General features: G+C 46.2%; 1 protein-coding gene across 1 annotated transcript in view; it reads right to left on the reverse strand.

Moving 5' to 3' along the window:
• Positions 1-21,993, reverse strand: part of fuom (fucose mutarotase) — a 102,341-nt gene that overhangs the window by 72,303 nt on the left and 8,045 nt on the right. Inside the window, 2 exon segments of the mRNA XM_087982489.1 lie at positions 20,339-20,364; positions 20,367-20,408. Coding sequence (XP_087838615.1) covers positions 20,339-20,364; positions 20,367-20,408 — 68 coding nt within the window.

Consider the following 21,993-nt stretch of genomic DNA (forward strand, 5'->3'; position numbering starts at 1 on the left):
CGGTGTGATGGTCTCACAGTGTGACAGTCTCACGGTGTGACGGTCTCACGGTGTGACGGTCTCACGGTCTGACGGTCTCACGGTGTGATGGTCTCACGGTGTGACGGTCTCACGGTGTGACGGTCTCACGGTGTGATGGTCTCACGGTGTGACGGTCTCACTGTGTGACGGTCTCACTGTGTGACGGTCTCACGGTGTGACGGTCTCACTGTGTGACGGTCTCACGGTGCGACAGTCTCACGGTGTGACGGTCTCACGGTGTGACAGTCTCACGGTGTGATGGTCTCTCTGTGTGATGGTCTCACTGTGTGACAGTCTCACGGTGTGATGGTCTCACTGTGTGATGGTCTCACTGTGTGACGGTCTCACGGTGTGATGGTCTCACTGTATGACAGTGTCACGGTGTGATGGTCTCACGGTGTGATGGTCTCACTGTGTGATGGTCTCACGGTGTGACGGTCTCACTGTGTGACGGTCTTACGGTGTGACGGTCTCACGGTGTGACAGTCTCACGGTGTGACGGTCTCACGATGTGACAGTCTCACGGTGTGACGGTCTCACGGTGTGACAGTCTCACGGTGTGACAGTCTCACGGTATGATGGTCTCATAGTGTGACAGTCTCACGGTGTGACGGTCTCACGGTGTGACGGTCTCACGGTGTGATGGTCTCACGGTGTGACAGTCTCACTGTGTGACGGTCTCACGGTGTGACGGTCTCACGGTGTGATGGTTTCACTGTGTGACGGTCTCACAGTGTGATGGTCTCACTGTGTGATGGTCTCACTGTGTGATGGTCTCACTGTGTGACGGTCTCACTGTGTGACGGTCTCACGGTGTGATGGTCTCACTGTGTGACGGTCTCACAGTGTGACGGTCTCACGGTGTGATGGTCTCACTGTGTAATGGTCTCACTGTGTGACGGTCTCACGGTGTGACAGTCTCACTGTGTGACGGTCTCACTGTGTGACGGTCTCACTGTGTGACAGTCTCACGGTGTGATGGTCTCACTGTGTGATGGTCTCACGGTGTGATGGTCTCACTGTATGACAGTGTCACGGTGTGATGGTCTCACGGTGTGATGGTCTCACTGTGTGATGGTCTCACGGTGTGACGGTCTCACTGTGTGACGGTCTCACTGTGTGACGGTCTTACGGTGTGACGGTCTCACGATGTGACAGTCTCACGGTGTGACGGTCTCACGATGTGACAGTCTCACGGTGTGACGGTCTCACGGTGTGACAGTCTCACGGTGTGACAGTCTCACGGTATGATGGTCTCATAGTGTGACAGTCTCACGGTGTGACGGTCTCACTGTGTGACGGTCTCACTGTGTGACGGTCTCACGGTGTGACGGTCTCACGGTGTGATGGTCTCACTGTGTGACAGTCTCACTGTGTGACGGTCTCACGGTGTGACGGTCTCACTGTGTGACGGTCTCACTGTGTGACGGTCTCACGGTGTGACGGTCTCACGGTGTGATGGTCTCACTGTGTGACGGTCTCACAGTGTGATGGTCTCACGGTGTGATGGTCTCACTGTGTGACGGTCTCACTGTGTGACGGTCTCACGGTGTGACGGTCTCACAGTGTGACAGTCTCACGGTGTGACGGTCTCACGGTGTGATGGTCTCACAGTGTGACAGTCTCACGGTGTGACAGTCTCACGGTGTGACAGTCTCACTGTGTGACAGTCTCACGGTGTGACGGTCTCACAGTGTGACGGTTTCATGGTGTGACGATTTCACGGTGTGACAGTCTCACTGTGTGACGGTCTCATGGTGTGACGGTTTCACGGTGTGACAGTCTCACTGTGTGACGGTCTCACGGTGTGACAGTCTCACGGTGTGACGGTCTCACGTTGTGTCAGTCTCACAGTGTGAGGACCTCATGGTGTGACGGTCTCTCGGTGTGACAGTCTCACGGTGTGACAGTCTCACGGTGTGACGGTCTCACGGTGTGACGGTATCACAGTGTGATGGTCTCACTCTGTGGCGGTCTCACGGTGTGAGGGTCTAATGGTGTGGCGGTCTCCCTGTGTGTTGTTTTCCTGGTGTGACAGTCTCACGGTGTGACGGTGTGTCAGTCTCACAGTGTGACGGTCTCACGGTGTGACGGTGTCAGTCTCACAGTGTGACGGTCTCACAGTGTGACGGTCTCACGGTGTGACAGTGTGACGGTGTGTCAGTCTCACAGTGTGACGGTCTCACGGTGTGACAGTCTCACGGTGTGTCAGTCTCGCAGTGTGACAGTCTCACGGTGTGGCAGTCTCATGGTGTGTCAGTCTCACGATGCGATGGTCTCACGGTGTGTCAGTCTCACAGTGTGACAGTCTCACGGTGTGGCAGTCTCATGGTGTGTCAGTCTCACAATGCGATGGTCTCACGGTGTGACCGTCTCCCTGTGTGGAGGTCTCACTTGGTGTCATCTTGTCCCTGTGTGGAGGTTTTCTTTATCTTCAGTGTCCAGGTATTCCAGCAGCCTGGCAGGCGGTCTTGTCCAGGATTGGTGATCTTGGCCTGGCATGCCGATATTCTTTGTTGGAGGCTTCTGGGCTAGTATCCAGATCCCTGAATGGCAGTCTCATCCTGGCTGTGTCTTCAGGATATTCCATCATTCTTAAATCGGCTACCCCCAGCCCAGGAACTGTTAACTGAACTGTGATGAGCATCACCTTAATTTTCCTCTTTTTTTATTATGATGTGTGATTCTGTCATTAATGTAGGCGCCGTGAGGAGGGGCTTTTAAGACGTTCACTGTATCTTTCATGGAAAAGTACACATGACAATAAATAACTTATCTATTCTATTCTGTTCTAAGTTGCACAGTGATCACTGAAATATCCTCAAGGTTGAAATTCAGGACTTCATGTACACAGCTCACGTCAGTTATAGACGTCAGAACCCAATTAGCAAGATTCCATCTCAATCAGGATAAAAATTAATGGAATCAAACTGCTTAATTCTCATTTCTGGAATCTGTAACCATATGGTAATAAATTGTGTCCTGGAGAGAAGACAGAGAGAGAGAGAGAGAATAGATGGGTATATCCACCCCATTTTAGCTTAATCTCAACAAGTTTTGTTTTAATAATTCAAAACAAATTCCATTGAGGGTCCACATACTGAGTGAGGGCCATTTCAATTCCCCGGCTACAGGAGAAAGGACCACACATTAGATTATAATTTCAACCCACCATCCAAGAGGATAGCTGCCTTTGGGGATCATCCCCGTTTTATAGAAACCGCCCAAATTTCAGTTCCATTCCATTTTAACGGAATTGATGCAACGGAGTGTGATTACTTCAGTAACCTGAGTTCAAATCCAACAAATGTGCAGGCATCCCACATGAAATGAACTGGCAATCTCTGCAATCCTTCAAGAAAAATGCTCTTGGCCTGAAGCTGACTTTATTCAGCAGGTTTGGAAACGCTTAACTCAGGGAGCCCACACCAGATTATCCACCAACTACACAGAACTTTAATGCCAGGGATATTCTCTGTTGCAAAAATAGGACTTCAGTAACATACACTGTCAGCTCCCCAGATCATAGCTCACCAGTGCTTTCTCTTTTCAGAAAAGTCATAACATTCTTAAAACATTGACTCTGTTTCTCTCTCCATGCTGCTTGCAGACCTGCTAAGTTTCTCCAGCAGTTTCTGTGTTTGTTTCAGATTTCCAGATTTTATTTGACTATAAAAGACACTTTCAGCTGACAACTCCCTTTCACTCAGGTTTGCAGGATGAAGGACTGTTCAATTTAAACCAGGCCCCTTTACAGGCAGCAGAGTGACTCAGTGGTTAGCACGACTGCCTCACAGTGCCAGGGACCCAGGTTCAATTATGATTGAGTGGAGTTTGCATTTTCTCCCTGTGTCTGTGTGGCTTCCCTCTGGGTGCTCTGGTCTTCTCCCACAGTCCAAAGATGTGCAGGTTATGGTGAATTGGCCGTGCTAAATTGCCCGTAGTGTGCAGTCTAGGTGGATTAGCCATGGGAAATGCGGAATTATAGGGATGGATCTGGGTGGGATGCTCTTTGGACGGTTGTTGTGGACTTGATGGGCCAAATCTGAAAATGTGTTGCTGGAAAAGCGCAGCAGGTCAGGCAGCATCCAAGAAGCAGGAGAATCGACGTTTCGGGCATGAGCCCTTCTTCAGGAATGAGGTAAGTGTGCCACAAATGACTTTGAATGAATCAGCTCATGCCCGAAACGTCGATTCTCCTGCTTCTTGGATCCTGCCTGACCTGCTGCGCTTTTACAGCAACACATTTTCAGCTCTGATCTCCAGCACCTTCAGTCCTCACTTTCTCCTTGATGGGCCAAATGGCCTGATTACTCTCTGTCGTGATACCAATGATTACCATCGGAGCCTGAATTAAATACTATAACAACATGTTCATTACAGAACAGGTTGATTGTGGGGCGTCCCTTTTAAGGACACTCAGTCCCTCCTCAGACCCTCCAAGCTGGTGCTTTCTCAAGCAACTGATGAACGGCAAGAGTGTTGGGAGGAGAAGGTTCAAGATAGCTGAGGAAGTGGTCTCTCTGTGGTCAGCAGCATGCAGCTCTCTCCACGGAGCTGCTCCGTGGAGTCACGACGGATGGAAATAGGCTGAACAGAGATGGAAGTCTTGACTTCCCAACTCAGGCAGAGAAAGGATGTGAGCTCTTCACTGCAGCTCAATAGCAGAAAATGAGCAGAAGGTGGGCAAAGGCATTTCCCATCACCCAAAAACTATCCGCTGACGTATCATAACCTAGTGATCGCAGGCTCAGCAATGCTCCATAGATGGCCTCTGTAGTCTCTTAGCAATCTATGTTGGCACGTATCCTGCTGTTTATTTTGTGGCTAGAGACTCGAGGTCTCCTCTCCACAAAAGGGAGGGACCACGTTCATTCACATAGCAGCTCCGTTCATTGCTTTGACAATAAGGTGATGTCCACCTGCATGCCCCAAAGAACTCAGCAGATTTGGAATGTTGAAGAGTGGAAGCTAGTACAATTTTCTTTGTGGTCTATCTTCTGTCTGACCATGCTTGACAACTTGGGCTGACACCAAGAGTCTTACTTCAGGTTATCCTGGACTAATCAGAAATGTGATCATTTCATTCAAGTGTTTCTGGTTGAAATTATTCTAAAAATGACTGAAACGGGGCTGAGCCTGTCTGCGTCAAGTGATTAACAAAACGTGTGCTGCTGGAAAAGCACAGCCGGTCAGGCAGCATCCGAGGAGCAGGCGAGTCGACATTTCGAGCGTGAGCTCTTCATCAGGAATGTGAAGAGCTCGTGCCCGAAACGGTGACTCTCCCGCTCCTCGGATGCTGCCTGACCTGCTGTGCTTTTCCAGCACCACACGTTTTGACTCTGATCTCCAGCAACTGCAGTCCTCACTTTCTCCCTCGAGGGAATATCAAGCCGAAGAGACTGTAACCAGGAAATTCTCCTTTATATAAGGGACCACTTTATTGCTTGAAAGGACAATTCTCTTTAAAAAACCAGGTATCCATTCAGAATTAATGGGATAAGCAAGTTCGAGAGCTGTTCTGCTGTGTATAGTTATGACTCATATGTATATGGTTTCAATGTGATTTATATCATCATTTCGGTATCACACTTGAAAGAAAACTGCCTGATATTACTTTTCCATGAATAATAATGTTAATGCATATTAAATAATACCATAATTTCTGGACACTTATTCAAGTCGACGAGAGGCAATGGTTTTTGTCAGTACTGTGATACAGGATTAAGGTGATTTGAACAGAAAAGGAAAATCACCCTGTCATCCAAACTGGGCAACTCACTACGATCCTGTTCCTCCCAAACCATACAAACCGAATTTCCCTGCGCCAATTCTGGCATCGTGTCATGTATTTTACTCATTGCTGCCTTCTGAGAAAGTGTCTCAGTGTGCTGGTAAAACAGCAATTTTTTTTTTGCAATGGGAATGTTGGGTTTCTGGGCAAAATAACAAGTCCCATTTCTGAACCTACCCGAACAATTCCTACCTCAGGCAGGGTTTGAGGAAATACTGAAAAAATGATGACCTAATTTTTAAAAAAATTGAAATTGAAGTCTTATTTCTTGCAAGTGGGCACTCAGTGGTTAGCACTGCTGCCTCACAGCTCCAGAGACCTGGGTTCAATTCCACCCTCCGGTGACTGTCTGTGTGGAGTTTGCACACTCTCCCCGTGTCTCTGCAGGTTTCCCCCGGGTGCTCCGGTTTCCTCCCACAGTCCAAAGACGTACAGTTTAGGGTGGATTGGCCACGTTAAACTGTCCAGGGATGTGCATGCTAACAATGTGAAATGCAGGGTTACAGGGATAGGGTAGGGGTGGATCTGGGTGGGATGCCCTTCGGAGGGTTGGTGTAGATTCATTGGTGTAGAATGGCCTGCTTCCATACCGAAAGGATTCTCTGATTTCCCACAGGCGAGCTTATGGAAATAAGGGCTCTGAGATCCAGAGCTTCAGGACGATAAACTCTGAACATTAACAACTCAGTCCTTACCAACTATTCATGCACAAAGCACACTACTATCTCTGACAAATATATTCGACGCTGTTGCCTGTTCATCTGGAGTCCCTCAGCTTTCCTTTTGGATGCTTGATGTTCGTTTTACTTTGTAGGTCAATAGTTCAACCTTGTTAGCTCTCAGAGTGAATCAAAGCTGTTTCAAACTTGCTTCCAATGTGTTAGGTTTATTACTGTGAATTGAGCATATTAGCTTGTCTCAATGTTGAATTTAGTTTAACACAGAAAAAAATGGAGGACTGTGGGTAATGTGTGAGAAGTAAGGAATTCCCTGGTTCTGAGCTTCTTCAAATGAGTGAGTTGAAGGCTATTAGATAGTGACTCCAGGAAAAAATGAGAAAGGAAAAAGACAGTAGATACATGGAAACATCCCTGAAAACACACAATATCCTAATTTGGGGCCGAGAGTTTGGTGTTGGAAAAACACAGCAGGTCAGGCAGCATCTGAAAAGCAGGAGAGTCGCTGTTTCGGGCATAAGCTCTTCATCAGAAATGTGGTTTGTGGGCCGGGGGGTATTGAGAGATAAATTTCGGGTGTGGGGTTGGGGGGAAGATAGCTGAGAATGCGATAGGTAGATGAAGGAGGGGAAGAAGGAGAAGAGGATGATGGAGTGGATAGATGGAAAGGTGATGGACAGTTCAAGAGGGCATCACTGAGTTGGAGGGCTTGGGACTGGGATAATGTGGGGGATGGAAATGAGGAAACTGGTGAAATCTACATTGATCCTGCGTGGTTGCAGGGTCCCGAGGTGGAAGATGAGGTGTTCTTCCTCCAGGCATTGGGTGATTAGGGATTGGCAATGGAGGAGGAGCAGGACCTGCATGTCCTTGACAGAGTGGGATGGGGAGTTGAAGTGTTCAGCCACGGGGCGGTGGGGTTGGTTGGTGGGAGTGTCCCAGAGATGTTCTCTGAAATGATCCGCAAGTTGGCATCCTGTCTCCCTGATGTAGAGGAGACCACATAGTAGATGATGTGTGTGGAAGTACAGGAAAATCTCTGCCGGATGTGGAAGGATCCTTTGGGGCCTTGGACGGAGGTGAGGGGGTAGGTGTGGGCGCAGGTTTTGAACTTCTTGCGGTGGCAGGGGAAGGTGCCAAGAGTGGGGTGTGGGCTAACGGGGAGAGCGCGTGGATCTGACAATATCCTAACTTGGAACTACATTTCCATTCCTTCACCATTGCTGGGTTTGAATCCTGGAATTCCCTTCCTCACAGCACTATGGATGTACCTAACCCTCATTCCCTACAGCGGTTCAATGAGGCGATTCACCTTGGCCCTCACAGGGAACAATAACTGCTGACATAGTCAGTGTCACACACATGTCCCACAAGTAGTCTCTTTTTGAAAAATGGCTATTGAAAGTGGAGGAACTGAGTCTTCCCAAAGCATGCACCAGCTCAAGCTGATGGTAAGAGCTAGAATCTCAGGCCTTTGTTCCTGGAGTAAGAAATGGAGAGAGAAACAGACAGAGACAGAGAAGGAGGAATGGTTGTGTGGAATGCAAGAGAAAGCAGAACTGGAAAGTATTATTGCAATCCAACTCCTATAGTCATAAGGGTTAGAATATACATGCCATGGTACATAAACCATTGCACTGGAGAGATGAGGCAGAAGAGATTCACCAGGATGTTGCCTGGATTGGAGCAATTCAGCTATGAAGAGAGACTGGGTAGATGAGGGTCATTTTTCTTCCAGCTAGAAACACTGAGGGGGATCTGATCGAGGTGTGAAACATTAACAGGTTTGGTCATCTCGTTTATGAGAGGCGTGTCCTGCAGCCAATTCGGAGAAGGGTCACTGGATTCATTCCCAAGGTGAAGAAGGTTGTCTGATGAAGAAGGGTTGAGGAGTTTGGACGGTGATGGAATTTAGAGGAACGTGAGGCAATCTTACTGAAACATATACAACTCTGAGGGAGGTGGAGAGAGTAGATGCTGGGAAAACGGTTTCCTTTGTGGTTAGTCAAATGATCTCCTTCGGTTGCTTAAAGTTTCAGTCTCTGACAATGTACCGTCCAGAATTCTGGTGTCTTTGAATTGACCCTTGACCATTTAAAGATGGTCCATGCCTCTTTCATGAGAACATAAAAATGTAGAATATTCAATTTCTATTTAAAAACTCGAAAATCATACGCTTAGTCCAAATCCACGTTTGGGGAAACTGAATATCAGGAATTGTGACACGTGTAGCCTGCAACTGTCATAGATGGATTTTATCGGAGCTGACACTTCTGGTGTTTCATGGTAGCCTCATCTCAGGAGCAACTTTTCGAAACTTCTTTCTTAAGGCTTCAATATGAAAGAAAAAAAATTACTATTATGTCCAAAAATAAAAATGATTACTTCTTTTCCCGCCTTCGTTTTCTCTACATTCTCCCGTGTGCAGGTTATGCATTACTATTCTGACATTATCACTGTGTATTTGGAAGTCACAGACACACTCACACGCACATGTTGTGGTGGGAAGCAAAGACAATGGTTTCAGCCATCCCAATATTTAACTAGAGAAACTCTAGTCTGATAGTAAACAGGCTGCAAAAATGCAATGTCATCAGATTATTTTACCAAGGGACGGCACACAGATTAGGAAATAGGGGATGCAAAAGTGAGAACCTCGAGGGGAACTGCAAGTAATGTATGGACGTAGGTTTGCCCGCTGAGCTGGAAGGTTCATTTTCAGATGTTTCATCACCATACTAGTAACATCATCAGTGAAACCTAAGAAAACCCAAATGTATAAATAGAAAGCAGGAAACACCAGCAGTGCTTTGTCTGGAGGCTCACTGAAGATGCTACCCAGCATGGTGACAAAACGTCTGAAAATGAACCTTCCAGCTCAGCGAGCAAACCTACATCAAGAACCTCAACCTGAGCTACAAACCTTCTCAAAACTCAGTAGTAATGTACGGAACGAGAAACCAGAATGGAGGTCCCCTACTGTATATGACATTCCAGCAACAAGTCGAATACATTAAGCAGGGAAGGAATGCATAGTTACAGGCTATACAGCCTCCCCACCATCATAATGACTGTTCTGGGAAACGGAATGCTATACACTGTCACTGAATGAAAAGACCGCAGATAAAATTCACCCCAAAAGCTGTAATAATGTCAAAGGTACTAATAGTGTCATTCTTCTAAACTGTTCAAACCCTCATACTTTATCCTGTCCATTGCTCCGTGATTATGTTCTCTGTAATGAAAGTAGTCTAATCCATTATCTTGCAATTTAATTAAGCACTGACATCTGGTTAAATGAAACCTACAGGGATGTTGTTCCTTCAGGAGTCCACAAACACGGAAGCAGCTGCTATCCATATGTAATAAGGCCTGGACAACACCCACACTTGGGCTGACTCGTAGCAAGTAAGGTTCATGCCACACAAGTGTCAAGCAATAACCATCTCAAACAAGACTCTAACCATCTCTCCTTGACATTCAATGGCATCACTGTCACTGAATCCCCACTCTGAAAATGATTGGAGCTAACATTGACCAGAAACTGAACTGGACTAGGCATACAAACACAGTGACTCTAACAGCAGGTCAGAGGCCAGGAACCCAGCAACGAGTAACTCACTCCTGACGCCCCAAATATTGTCCGCCATCTACAAGCCACATGTCAGCTGTGTAATGGAACACTTCCCACTTGCCAGGATGGGTGCAGGTCCAACACACTCAAGAAGCTCAAGACAATTCCAGATAAAGCAGCTGCTTGATTGGAATCATCCATCCATCATTTCCAATACACACTCCATTCAAAAGTGACACATAGTAACAGCAGTGTGTATATGCTGCACTGCAGTAAATTACCAAGGCTCCTTCAACAATTACTTCCAAAATCATGACAGCTTCCTGAAGGGCAAGGGCAGCAGATACATGGAGCACCGCTGCCTGCAAATTCCCTCCAAACCACTCACCACCCTGACTTGGAAATATATTGCCGTTCCTTCAGTGTCACTGGGTCAAAATCCTGAAACTTCCTTCTTAACAGCATTGTGAGTGTGCCCGACACCCAAGGTCTGTAGCAATTCAAACATTCATCCAGGATCTTGGGTTCATGTCTACAGGTGACCCCACTATACAATACACTCTCACACACACATACAGACACTCACATGGACCCCCTCCCCATATATACACTCACACACACTCTCTCTCTCTCTCACCCTCCTCACACACGCACGTGCACACACATATCCATCTACGGGGTGAATTTGCATTCGCAGAATTATATTTTCAGATACATTCTATTTCGTTAAAACAGCACACAATGTGTAGGCAGTCTATCATGCAACATTTTATAAATTCCTACTATGGAACTAGAACCAGTCTACAATACAGACAGACTCTAACATCACACCTTTAATGCCTTGTCTGAGCTGAGATGTCACCTTTTATTTACTGATAAAGCTTTAAGTTATCTCAGGGCTGTGACTTGAAAGAAGTTCAGGAAGTTACATATTAATCAATCAAAACCTAAATCCCCATTCTAAGTGATAAAAGACTTAACAGCAATCTGGGTTTGTTCAATAAGTCACATCAGTTGTACAATACTTTGATCTTTTACTACAAATTCTATGTCCTGCCTCACTAGCTACCCGACAAAGGAGCAGCACTCTGAAAGCTTGTACTTCCAAATAAACCTGTTGGAGGTTTTTAATGCTATTCAAAAAGGCAGCTCCCCACCAGTTCCTCAAGTGCAGTCAGGATGGGCAACAAGTGCTGACCTCACCAGCGCTGCCTGCATCGCACGAATGAATAAATCAAAATAAACTCAGATAATTTTCTGATGTTGAAACATCATTTGCCTTTTCGATAAACACAAATGGGAGAGACAACAGGACGGAAACTAGAAATATTGCCACATAAATACTTCATTTAGGATATTGTGCTTATTACTCTGCAGATGTTATAGAGGGAGTGGGGGGTGAGGTAATTACAGCTAGGGCCAAGTTCAGCACAAAGTATCATTGATCACTAATTGAGGTATGTTAGTCAGGAGAGAGATGATCTGACTGATGCTTACTTTGCTGTTGAGCTTGTATGCTCGGAAGAATTCAAACATCTGGTTTATATTTAGTAGTGGTTAATTGCACTCTATAGAAAATCCATTAGCATCAGTAATATTTGTCAAAAAAACAAGAAATGGAGGCACGCATAAAAGATATTTAACCCCTTCATCGCTGTTTAATGATGACTGTCTAAGAACAGTAATGCTCTGGGACATGGGTTCAAATCCCACTGCAGGTGAAATTTAAATTCAATTAATAGATTTGGAATGTAAAACTAGTCTCGGTAATGAATTACTCTAAAGCCCATCTGGGTCTTCAGGGAAGGAAATCTGCCATCGCTATTTAATCTGGCCAAACCGACAGCAATCTGCAATGGCTGAAGTAGCCACTCAGCTCAAGGCTATTTAAGATGGACAACATTTTCTGGCCTTACTACTAAGACCCACTTCCTATGAAAGTATTAAATAAAAATGTCTGATTTTTAGCACAAATACATTCTGGGATGAAGGGGAACTAGCATGGGTTAGTGGGAATGTATCATCCCCACAGCACTGATTAGAGACGGTGCTCTAGTGAGGGTGGTATATTTACCTTTAATGCCCCTCAGACAGCGAGAATAAGAAGATCAGCAACATTTTCTCTCTTCTTCACAATTCAGCCAATTCTTCAGAAGTTGGTGGGTGAGGGGGCCTGAAAAGTTGATGGGTGATATGATATCTAAATTGTCTTTCACTAATTAATGAATTAAGAAAGCTCCCTAACCCCTCCTCTTCAGTGATGCACTGGAAGGTCAGTAAGGTTGTGTTCGTCTCAATCAGCTGTAGTTTCAAATCTGACTCCAGAATCTGACACTGCAGACTGACAGCACTGCAGTACTGAAGGAATGCTGCATTATCAACGTGGCCAGCTTTCAGTTAAAATGGTGTTTTCTGGATCCTGCTGTCCTCTTAGGCAGGCGTAAAAAAGTCCCATGATACTGTTAGGGGATTAGACATTGACTACTCCTCAGCCAACCTCATCCAAAGGTGAATAATTATCTCTTCATTGACATTATCTGAGGAAATTTGCTGTACATAAACTGGCTACTGATATCCCCAGACGACAGTAACTACACTTTAAAAGTAGGTGTTAAATGCTTTGAGGATATCGTGAGGTTGGGAAAGGTGCCACATAAATAAAGTAGATTTATATCATCCTGATTTCCAACAGATTTGCCAAAACAATTTTAAACAAAACCAAAATACTGCAAAGAATAAACAGAACATGCTGGAGAAACTCGGGAGGTCTGGCAGCATCTGTACAGAGGCACAGAGTTAATGCTTCAAATATAATACCACAATAATGAAGAGGAGTCATACCAGACTCGAGACGTGAACTCAGTGTCTCTCTCCACTGATGCTACCAGACTTCCTGAGTTTCTCCAGCACATTCTGCTCTCTATTTGTTTTCAGTATTAATTGCTAGAACAAAGAGTAGTACAGCACAGAAACAGGTCCTTTGACCCACCAAAACTATGCCTATCTATGATGCCTTTCTAAACTAAAAACCATTTGTCTATGTGCCGTCCCGTATCCCTCAATTCACTGCCTATCCATAAATCTTATCAAGGTGCCTCTTAAACGTTGCTGTTGTACCTGCCTCCACTACCTCCTCTGGTAGTGAATTCCAGGCACCTATCATTCTCTGTGGAAGAAAACTTGCCTCTCTCATCTCCTTTAAACTTAACCCTTTCTACCTTAAATTTCTGTTCCTTGGTAATTGATATTTCTACCCTGGGCAAAAGACTCCAACTATCCTTTCTATCCAGGCTTCTCTTAATATTGTAAATCTTCTCTTAATATTGTAAATGTTTATCATGTCTCCGCCTTGCCCTACAAAGTTCAAGTGAGAACAAACCAAGTTTGTCCAATCTTTCCTCATAGCTAATACCCACTAAACGAGGCAACGTCCTGGTAAACTGTTTCTGTACTGTCCAAAGCCTTCACATCCTTCTGGTATTGTGATGAGCAGAACCGTACACAATATTTTGAATGTGGCCTAATTCAAGTTTTATACAGTTGCAGCATGACTTGCCAATGTTACACTCTGTGTCCCTAACAAAGAGGGCAAACATGCTGTCTGCCTTCTTGACCACTTTATCCACTTGTGTCACCGTTTTCAGGGAACTATGGGTCTGTACACCGAGATGCCGTGATATGTTGGCACTTCTAAGGGTTCTAGGAGAAAGTGTGGACTGCAGATGATGGAGACCAGAGTTGAAAAATGTGGTGCTGGAAAAACACAGCAGGCCAGGCAGCATCAGAGGAGCAGGAGAATCGACATTTTGGGCATAAGCCCTTCTTCAGGAATGAGGCTGGTGTGCCAAGCGGGCTGAGATAAAAGGAAGGGGGGAGGGAATTTTGGGGAGGGGCGCGGGAATACAATAGAATAGAAGGAGGTGAGGGTGAGGGTGATAGGCCGGAGATGGGGTGGGGGCGGAGAGGTTGGGAAGAAGATTGCAGGTCAAGAGGGCGGTGCTGAATCCGGGGGTTGGGACTGAAATAAGGTGGGAGGCGGGGAAGTGAGGAAGCTGGAGAAATCTACATTCATCCCGGATGAATCGTCCTCATTTCCCCTCTCCCCACCTTATCTCAATTCCAAACCCCGGATTCAGCACCACCCTCTTGACCTGCAATCTTCTTCCCGACCTCTCCGCCCCCACCCCATCTCCGGCCTATCACCCTCACCCTCACCTCCTTCTACCTATTGTATTCCCAGCGCCCCTCCCCCAAATTACCTGCCCCCTTCCTTTTATCTCAGCCCGCTTGGCACACCAGCCTCATTCCTGAAGAAGGGCTTATGCCCAAAATGTCGATTCTCCTGCTCCTTTGATGCTGCCTGGCCTGCTGTGTTTTTCCAGCACCACATTTTTCAACTTCTAAGGGTTCTGTCATTTAGTGTACCCTTCCCCTCTGCATTAGACTTTCCAGCATGTATTACCATCCATTTGTCCAGATTAAACTCCATTTGCCATTTCTCCTCCCAAGTTCCCAGTTTATCTATATATCCTGCTGTATCCTTGACAATCCTCCATATTGTCCACAGCTCCTTCAACCTTTGTGTCAACTGCAAAGCTACTAATCTGACTACCTACATTCTGCTCCAGATCATTCATCTATATCACAAACAACAGGGGCCCCAGCACTATCCCTGCGGAACTGCATTGGTCTCCCGTGAGGAAAAACCCTTCCATCACTACTCTTCTGTGACCAAGCCAGTTCTGTATCCACCTTACCAGCTCACTGCAGATCCCATATGACTTCACCTTCTGTATCAGCCTGCACACGACATTGGGAGCCCTAAAATAGCAGAGGATGGCTTCCTCCATCGGCCTCTGGGTTATAGGCCAAATACCAGTCTGCACATTCTCCCTGCGTTTGTGTAGATTTCCTCTGGATGCTCCGGTTTCCTCCCATGGGCCGAGGATCTGCAGGTTAGATGGATTGGCCGTGCGAAACTGTCCACAGTGTTCAGCGATGTGTACGTTAGGTACGTTAGCCATGGGAAATGTACCGTTACAAAGAAGGGATAGGGGCATGGGTCTGGGTGGGATGTCCTCCTGAGGGTCGGTGTGGACTCGTTAATCCGAATGGCCTGTTTCCAAACAGTAGCAGTTCTATGGATTCTACAGATCGATCCCTGAGCTGTGCCACTCTGTTGGGAAAGAGGTGGATTTGGTCAAAAGCTCCTTTATGGTTGAGTACAGGAGGCTGAAGGTTTGGGCCCCTCTGAGACCTGAAATGGAGATGGCAGTGGTCTGAACATTACTAGGCCAGCCAGGGGCCTACAGTGCCTAATGTTGAACTCTTTAGTCGACAGAGTTCTGAGATCAGGAAGGAAGCCCACCCCCATGAGGAGGACAGTCAATTACGCACAGTGGAGTACCAGAGACACTGGTCTGTCACCATGCACCAGAGACAGGGACCTGTCACCGTGTACCAGAGACAGTGAACCTGTCACCGTGCATGAGACAGGGACCTATTACCATGCAACAGAGACACTGCCCTGTCAGCGTATACCAGAGACACTGAACTTCACCATGCAGCAGAGACACTGACTTGTCACCGTGTACAAGAGACACTGACCTTCACCATGCACCAGACACATTGACCTATCACCGTGCACCAGAGACACTGACCTGTCACCGTGCACCAGAGACACTGACCTGTCACCGTGTACCAGAGACACTGCCCTGTCACCGTGTACAAGAAACACTGACCTGTCACCGTGGACCAGAGACACTGCCCTGTCACTGTGAACCAGAGGCACTGACCTGTCACCGTGCACCAGAGAGACAGACCGTCCCCGTGTACCAGATACATTGACCTGTCACCGTGCACCAGAGACACTGACCTGTCACCATGTACCAGAGACAGTGACCTGTCACCGTGCACCAGATACACTGACCTGTCACCGTGCACCAGATACACTGACCTGTCACCATGCAGCAGAGACAGTGACCTGTCACCGTGCACCAGATACACTGACCTGTCACCATGCACCTGATACGTTGACCTGTCACTTTGTACCAGAAATAAAGACCTGTCACCATGTGCCAGAGGCACTGACCTGTCACCATGCACCAGAGACACTGACCTGTCCCCTTGGACCAGAGACAGTGACCTGTCACTGTGTACCCAGAGACGCTGACCTGTGCCCGTGGACCAGAAACACTGTCCTGTCACCTTGCATCAGAGGCAGAGACATGTCATCGTGTACCAGAGACAGTGACCTGTCACCGTGCACTAGAGACACTGACCTGTCATCGTGTACCAGGGAACCTGACCTGTCACCTTGCACCAGAGACTGGGACCTGTCACCATGCACTAGAGTCACTGACCTGTCACTGTGTACCAGTGGCACTGACCGGTCCCCGTGTACCAGATATAATGACCTGTCACCGTTGCCAGAGACACTGACCTGTCACCGTGTACCAGATACACTGCCCTGTCACTGTGCACCAGAGATACTGACCTGTCACTGTGCACCAGGTACACTGACCTGTCCCCTTGTACCAGAGACACTGACCTGTCACCGTGTACCAGAGACACTGACCTGTCACCGTGCACCAGATACACTGACCTGTCCCCTTGTACCAGAGATACTGGTCACTGACCTGTCACCATGTACCGATGACACTGACCTGTCACCGTGCACCAGAGACACTGACCTGTCACCGTGCACCAGATACACTGACCTGTCACCATGTACCAGAAATAATGACCTGTCACCACGTACAGAGACACTGACCTGTGCCCGTGTACCAGGGACAGTGGCCTGTCACCGTACACCAGAGACACTGACCTGTCACTGTGTACCAGAGACACTGACCTGTCACCATGCACCAGAAACGCTGACCTGTCACCATGTACCAGAGACACTGACATGTCACCATGTACCAGATACACTGACCTGTAACAGTGTACCAGAGACAGTGACCTGTCACTGTGTACCAGAGACACTGACCTGTCACTGTGTACCAGAGACACTGACCTGTCACTGTGTACCAGAGACGCTGACCTCTCATCATGCACCACAGACACTTACCTGTCACAGTGTGCAAGAGACACTAACCTGTCAACGTGTACCAGACACACTGGCCTGTCACCATGCACCAGAGATAGTGACCTGTCACTGTGCAAAGGAGACATTGACCTGTCATCGTGTACCAGGGACTCTGACCTGTCACCTTGCACCAGAGATAGTGACCTGTCACCATGCACTAGAATCACTGACCTGTCACCGTGTACCAGAAATAATGGCCTGTCACCACGTACAGTGACAATGACCTGTGCCCGTGTACCAGGGACAGTGACCTGTCACCGTACACCATAGACACTGACCTGTCACCATGTACCAGACACACTGGCCTGTCACCATGCATCAGAGACACTGCCCTGTCACCGTGCACCAGAGACACTGACCTGTCATCGTGATCCAGAGACAGTGATCTGTCGCGAGGCTAATGATTGATTCACTCACATGAAAATCTTCAATTTCATCAGCTTCTTACTGGAGCCGGCTTCCTGACTTGGGAAAAGTCTCACTTCTGTTCCTCACCCCCATGAAGGTTATTCAATCCTTGATATCTCCCAGAGCAGGAAAAGAAGCTCTATTCCAGATCGGTGCTGTCACGCTGGTAAACCGTCTGCTGAAATCCTGAGCTGCTGCTGAGTAAGAATTATTTTTTGTTTGTAAAACAACAAAGATGTGAGTCTGTTGACACAGTGCCAGGTAGCTCCGAATCCCCTGGGCTCATTTTCACAACAGAGATCTCAATCCCAATGGATGTATTTACTGACTTGGTGCATCATTTATTCCCTCTATGCAAATGCCCCAACCCTTCACATTGGCTTCCCGTAATTATAACCAACATTCAAACTGTTAGCAAAGGCCCTTTCTTTAATTCATTCAATGCAAAGTGACTGCTATGAGCAGAATGTGTTGACCATCCAGGATTGACCCTGATTGAGTCTTGTTCGGCCATTCCCAAGGACATTCAACCACTCTGCCAAGGGTCTGGAGTCACAGATGTGTCAGACCAGGTTAGAATGGTAGATTTTCTTCTCAGAAGGACATCAGTGAATGGGGTGGGGGGGGGTGTCAGGGCGTACACAATCGTACACAATTGACAATGATCAGCTGGTCCCATTGGACTAGCTTTTCGTTCAAAACTTTATTGAGTTTAAACGCCACTGTCGGTTTTAAACGCGTGTCCCCAGGAGATTAGCCTGAGGGTCTGGGTTACTGGTTCAGTGGTAAGACCATGATGTCACCACCTACCGCGGTGGATCTGTGGGATTGAGGCAAACACCAACTCAATTCCCCAACCCCAACCCCTCAACCTGACCCCCACCACCCTCCTCAATCCCAAACCAATCCCCACACCCACCTTTCAGAAGAAGTAAATCCCTATGTCTCCAACAATCCTCGACCTTCCAATCTCTGGCTCTGATCTCATCATTTTCTCTGTAATTTTGCCCTGGGGTTCTCCATCAAAAATCTCAATCTGATGGTCATCATTACTGAAAAGTGCTGTGTCACTTCCAATTGCTTACCACCCATGTTAACCTCTTGTCTACCTTAACAGTGCTAATTTTCTTTTATCTCCTCTCAACACTCTGCCTTTAACTTACTGACCCTATACCTGGTTACATTAGTCTGGCCTCACTGTTCTACTGATCTTGATGCTACACCTCCTCCCCCCCAATATTATCCACTTATCCTCAGTAACTCCCTCACATTCATCTGTGGGATCCCATACATAGAAACAAAGAACATAGGGCAGGAGTAGGCCATTCGGCCCTTCAGACCTGCACCATCATTCAATATGAGCATGCAATCTCGGTATCCCATTCCCACTTTCTCCCTTTATCCCACAATTCCTTTCGCCACAAGGGCTACGTCAAGCTCCCTCTTGAATATAGGCGAAAGTGAGGACTGCAGATGCTGGAGATCAGAGTCGAGAGTGTGGTGCTGGAAAAGCACAGCATCCGAGGAGCAGGAGAATCAACGTTTCGGGCATAAGCCCTTCATCAGGAATGAACTGGTCCCAGTAGCTTCCTGAAGAAGAGGTTCACAACCCTGAGTGAAGACATTCTTCCCCATCACAGTCTTAAATGGCTTACCCCTCATTCTTAGACTGTGACCCCTAGTTCTGGACTTCCCCAACATCAGAAATACTCTTCCTGCATCTAGCCTGTCCAGTCGCGTCAGGATTTCATATATATATCTATGAGGTCGCTCCTCATTCTTCTAAACTGCAACGAGTACATGCCCAGTTGGCCCAGTCTTTCCTCATATCCTCTCTACATAATACAATAACTTTTAGCTTCAACTTAGTGGTCCACACATTGCTATTCTAGCTGGTTCCCATCTTTCATGGAGAGGAGGTAGAAATTATTTAATTCCATTAGCTATCCTAGAAATTGGAATCTTGTGAGGTACATAGAGTCATAGGGCTGTACAACACCCTTCAGTCCAACCCGTCCATGCCGACCAGATATCCCAACCCAATCTAGTCCCACCTGTCAGCACCCGGCCCATATCCCACCAACCCCATCCAAATGCCTTTTAAAAGTTGCAATTGTACCAGCCTCCACCACTTCCTCTGGCAGCTCATTCCATATACGTACCACGCCCTGCATGAAAAAGTTGTCCCTTAGGTTTCTTTTATATCTTTCCCCTCCCTCCCAAAACTATGCCCTCGAGTTCTGGACTCCCCCACCCCAGGAAAAAGACTTTGCCTATTTATCCTGTCCATGCCTTTCATGGTTTTATAAACCTCTATAAGGTCACCCCTCAGCCTCCAGGGAAAACAGCCCCAGCCCGTTCAGCCTCTCCCTGTAGCTCAAATCCTCCAACCCTGGTAACATCCTTGTAAATCTTTTCTGAACCCTTTCAAGTTTCACAACATCTTTCCGATAGGAAGGAGACCAGAATTGCACGCAATATTCCAACAGTGGCCTAACCAATGTCCTGTACAGCTGCAACATGACCTCCCAACTCCTGTACTCAATACTCTGACCAATAAAGGAAAGCATACCAAACGCCTTCTTCACTATCCTATCTACCTGCATGATTGGGAAAAGTCAATACCAGGACAGTGGACAGTAGCTCTGTAACTGGCTTTAGTGAGACTTAATACAGGTAATGTATAAATCAAAGATATATTCTCTACACACAGGCCAGTACGACCAGGAAATTTATGATAATTTAAAGCTCCTGGTACACTGTACAGCCAAACTTACTGGGCAGCTGACGTAGGTATCCAAAAAAAGAGTTTTAGAATGGCCTGGAGTAGTTCTGGAATTCCAAGACCTTTAATGAGGAAACTAAAACATTGTTAGTTTCAAAGAGTTCTTAAACATTTACAAACTTGCAAAGTAACAGAATTCTTCATTGAAGCTATGCCACAACTAGTTCTGGGGCTCTGAACAGTTTCCCTCAGTTTGCAACAGTCTGAGCTCTCAGTGAGATACATGTCATTGACAGTACGGAAATCCTAAAGTCGCTGGCCACTTGAATGAGTAAGAGATTGGGGTGGTAGGAAATTCTTACACAACACTTTAATAGACAGTATGGGAGAGTTTGTTGACAGTGTTGCAAAGAATTATTTAGATATTTTGACTATTGAAATTAATGATTTTAAGTGGGTACGATAATGGGCTTCTCTCTTGGTGTGTGGTATTTTTGGCATGTCCAAAGAAATGTTGGCCCAGCCTCAGCAATGGAACAAGAGAGCAGAAATTTGGCCATTGGATCTCTTTAGCTCCAAATTGTGCTGCATGACCTTATTGCAAGGGGGAAAGGCAGCAATTCTTTCTGAACATTGGATTAAGGTAGTTACCTTTATAACAGTGAGCTGTAATGCCTGTGTTCCAGGGGCTAAAGGAATGGTCTCTAGACAATACAACTCATCAGTATTGAATTGTCAGAACCAATCTTGAAACTCCTTGAAACCTATGAGATTTTAAACATAAATTAAGAAATGGGAGAATTGATGAGGTGCATGAATAGAGGAGGGAAGTGCAATATGAAGTCAGCTACAGGAAGTGAAATAAAAGGAGGGAAAGAGTGTTGAAATGAGGAGAAGGAGCAAGAACAGACAGAGAGGAAAAAGAAGAAAACAAGACTGTCAAGTCATTAGCTTTTTATCCCATTAAAATTCTCCTATTTAATTATTAAAACTAATAATAAAACTATTATTAAAACTATATATTAAAACTAATTTAAAATAGTGGAAGGGTGGTAGGTGAAATTGATGAGGAAAGGGAAACAAGATTGACAAAAGCTGATCTTATTCTGTATTTGGGGTCTGGTGCAGATAATAAAGGCAGTTTGAAAGCTCAAAAAGGCAGAATAACTTTTAACAAAATAGATATTTCAAATTTAAATTGGGTAATTATCAGAAACATACTGAGATGGATTTTTATGGCATTATTTAACACTAATTCATGGCTAAGTTCACATAACCATAAAGAGAAAAGATTCTAAGGGAGGGAATAGACTAAACATAGCTAACCAAGGAGGTTAAGGAGAACTTCCAGATGATGGATGCAGTTACAATGTTTAAAAGACATTTGAAAAAGTACATGAATAAGAAATGTTTAGAAGGATATGGGCCAAGTGCAGGCAGGTGGGACTAGTTTAGTTTGGGATTATGGTCGGCATGGACTGGTTGGACCGAAGGGTCTATTTCCCTGCTGTATGACTCTATGACTTCTATAAGCATCTTTAAGTCTTTCTTAAACAATTTACAATTGAATTGAATTGGATTCATTTTACTGTCATGTTCTCACACATGTGCAGTGAAAAGTTTACAAGTCACTCGTTGGACTGAACCTCATACTTATAATTATTAACTTTTTGGTCAAGCAAGATTGGTGAGCAGTTTTAATCAAAT

The sequence above is a fragment of the Chiloscyllium plagiosum genome, unplaced genomic scaffold, assembly GCF_037043375.1.
Source record: "Chiloscyllium plagiosum isolate Xiang-an unplaced genomic scaffold, Cpla_swu_hap1 HiC_scaffold_43, whole genome shotgun sequence".
NCBI lineage: Eukaryota > Metazoa > Chordata > Chondrichthyes > Orectolobiformes > Hemiscylliidae > Chiloscyllium > Chiloscyllium plagiosum.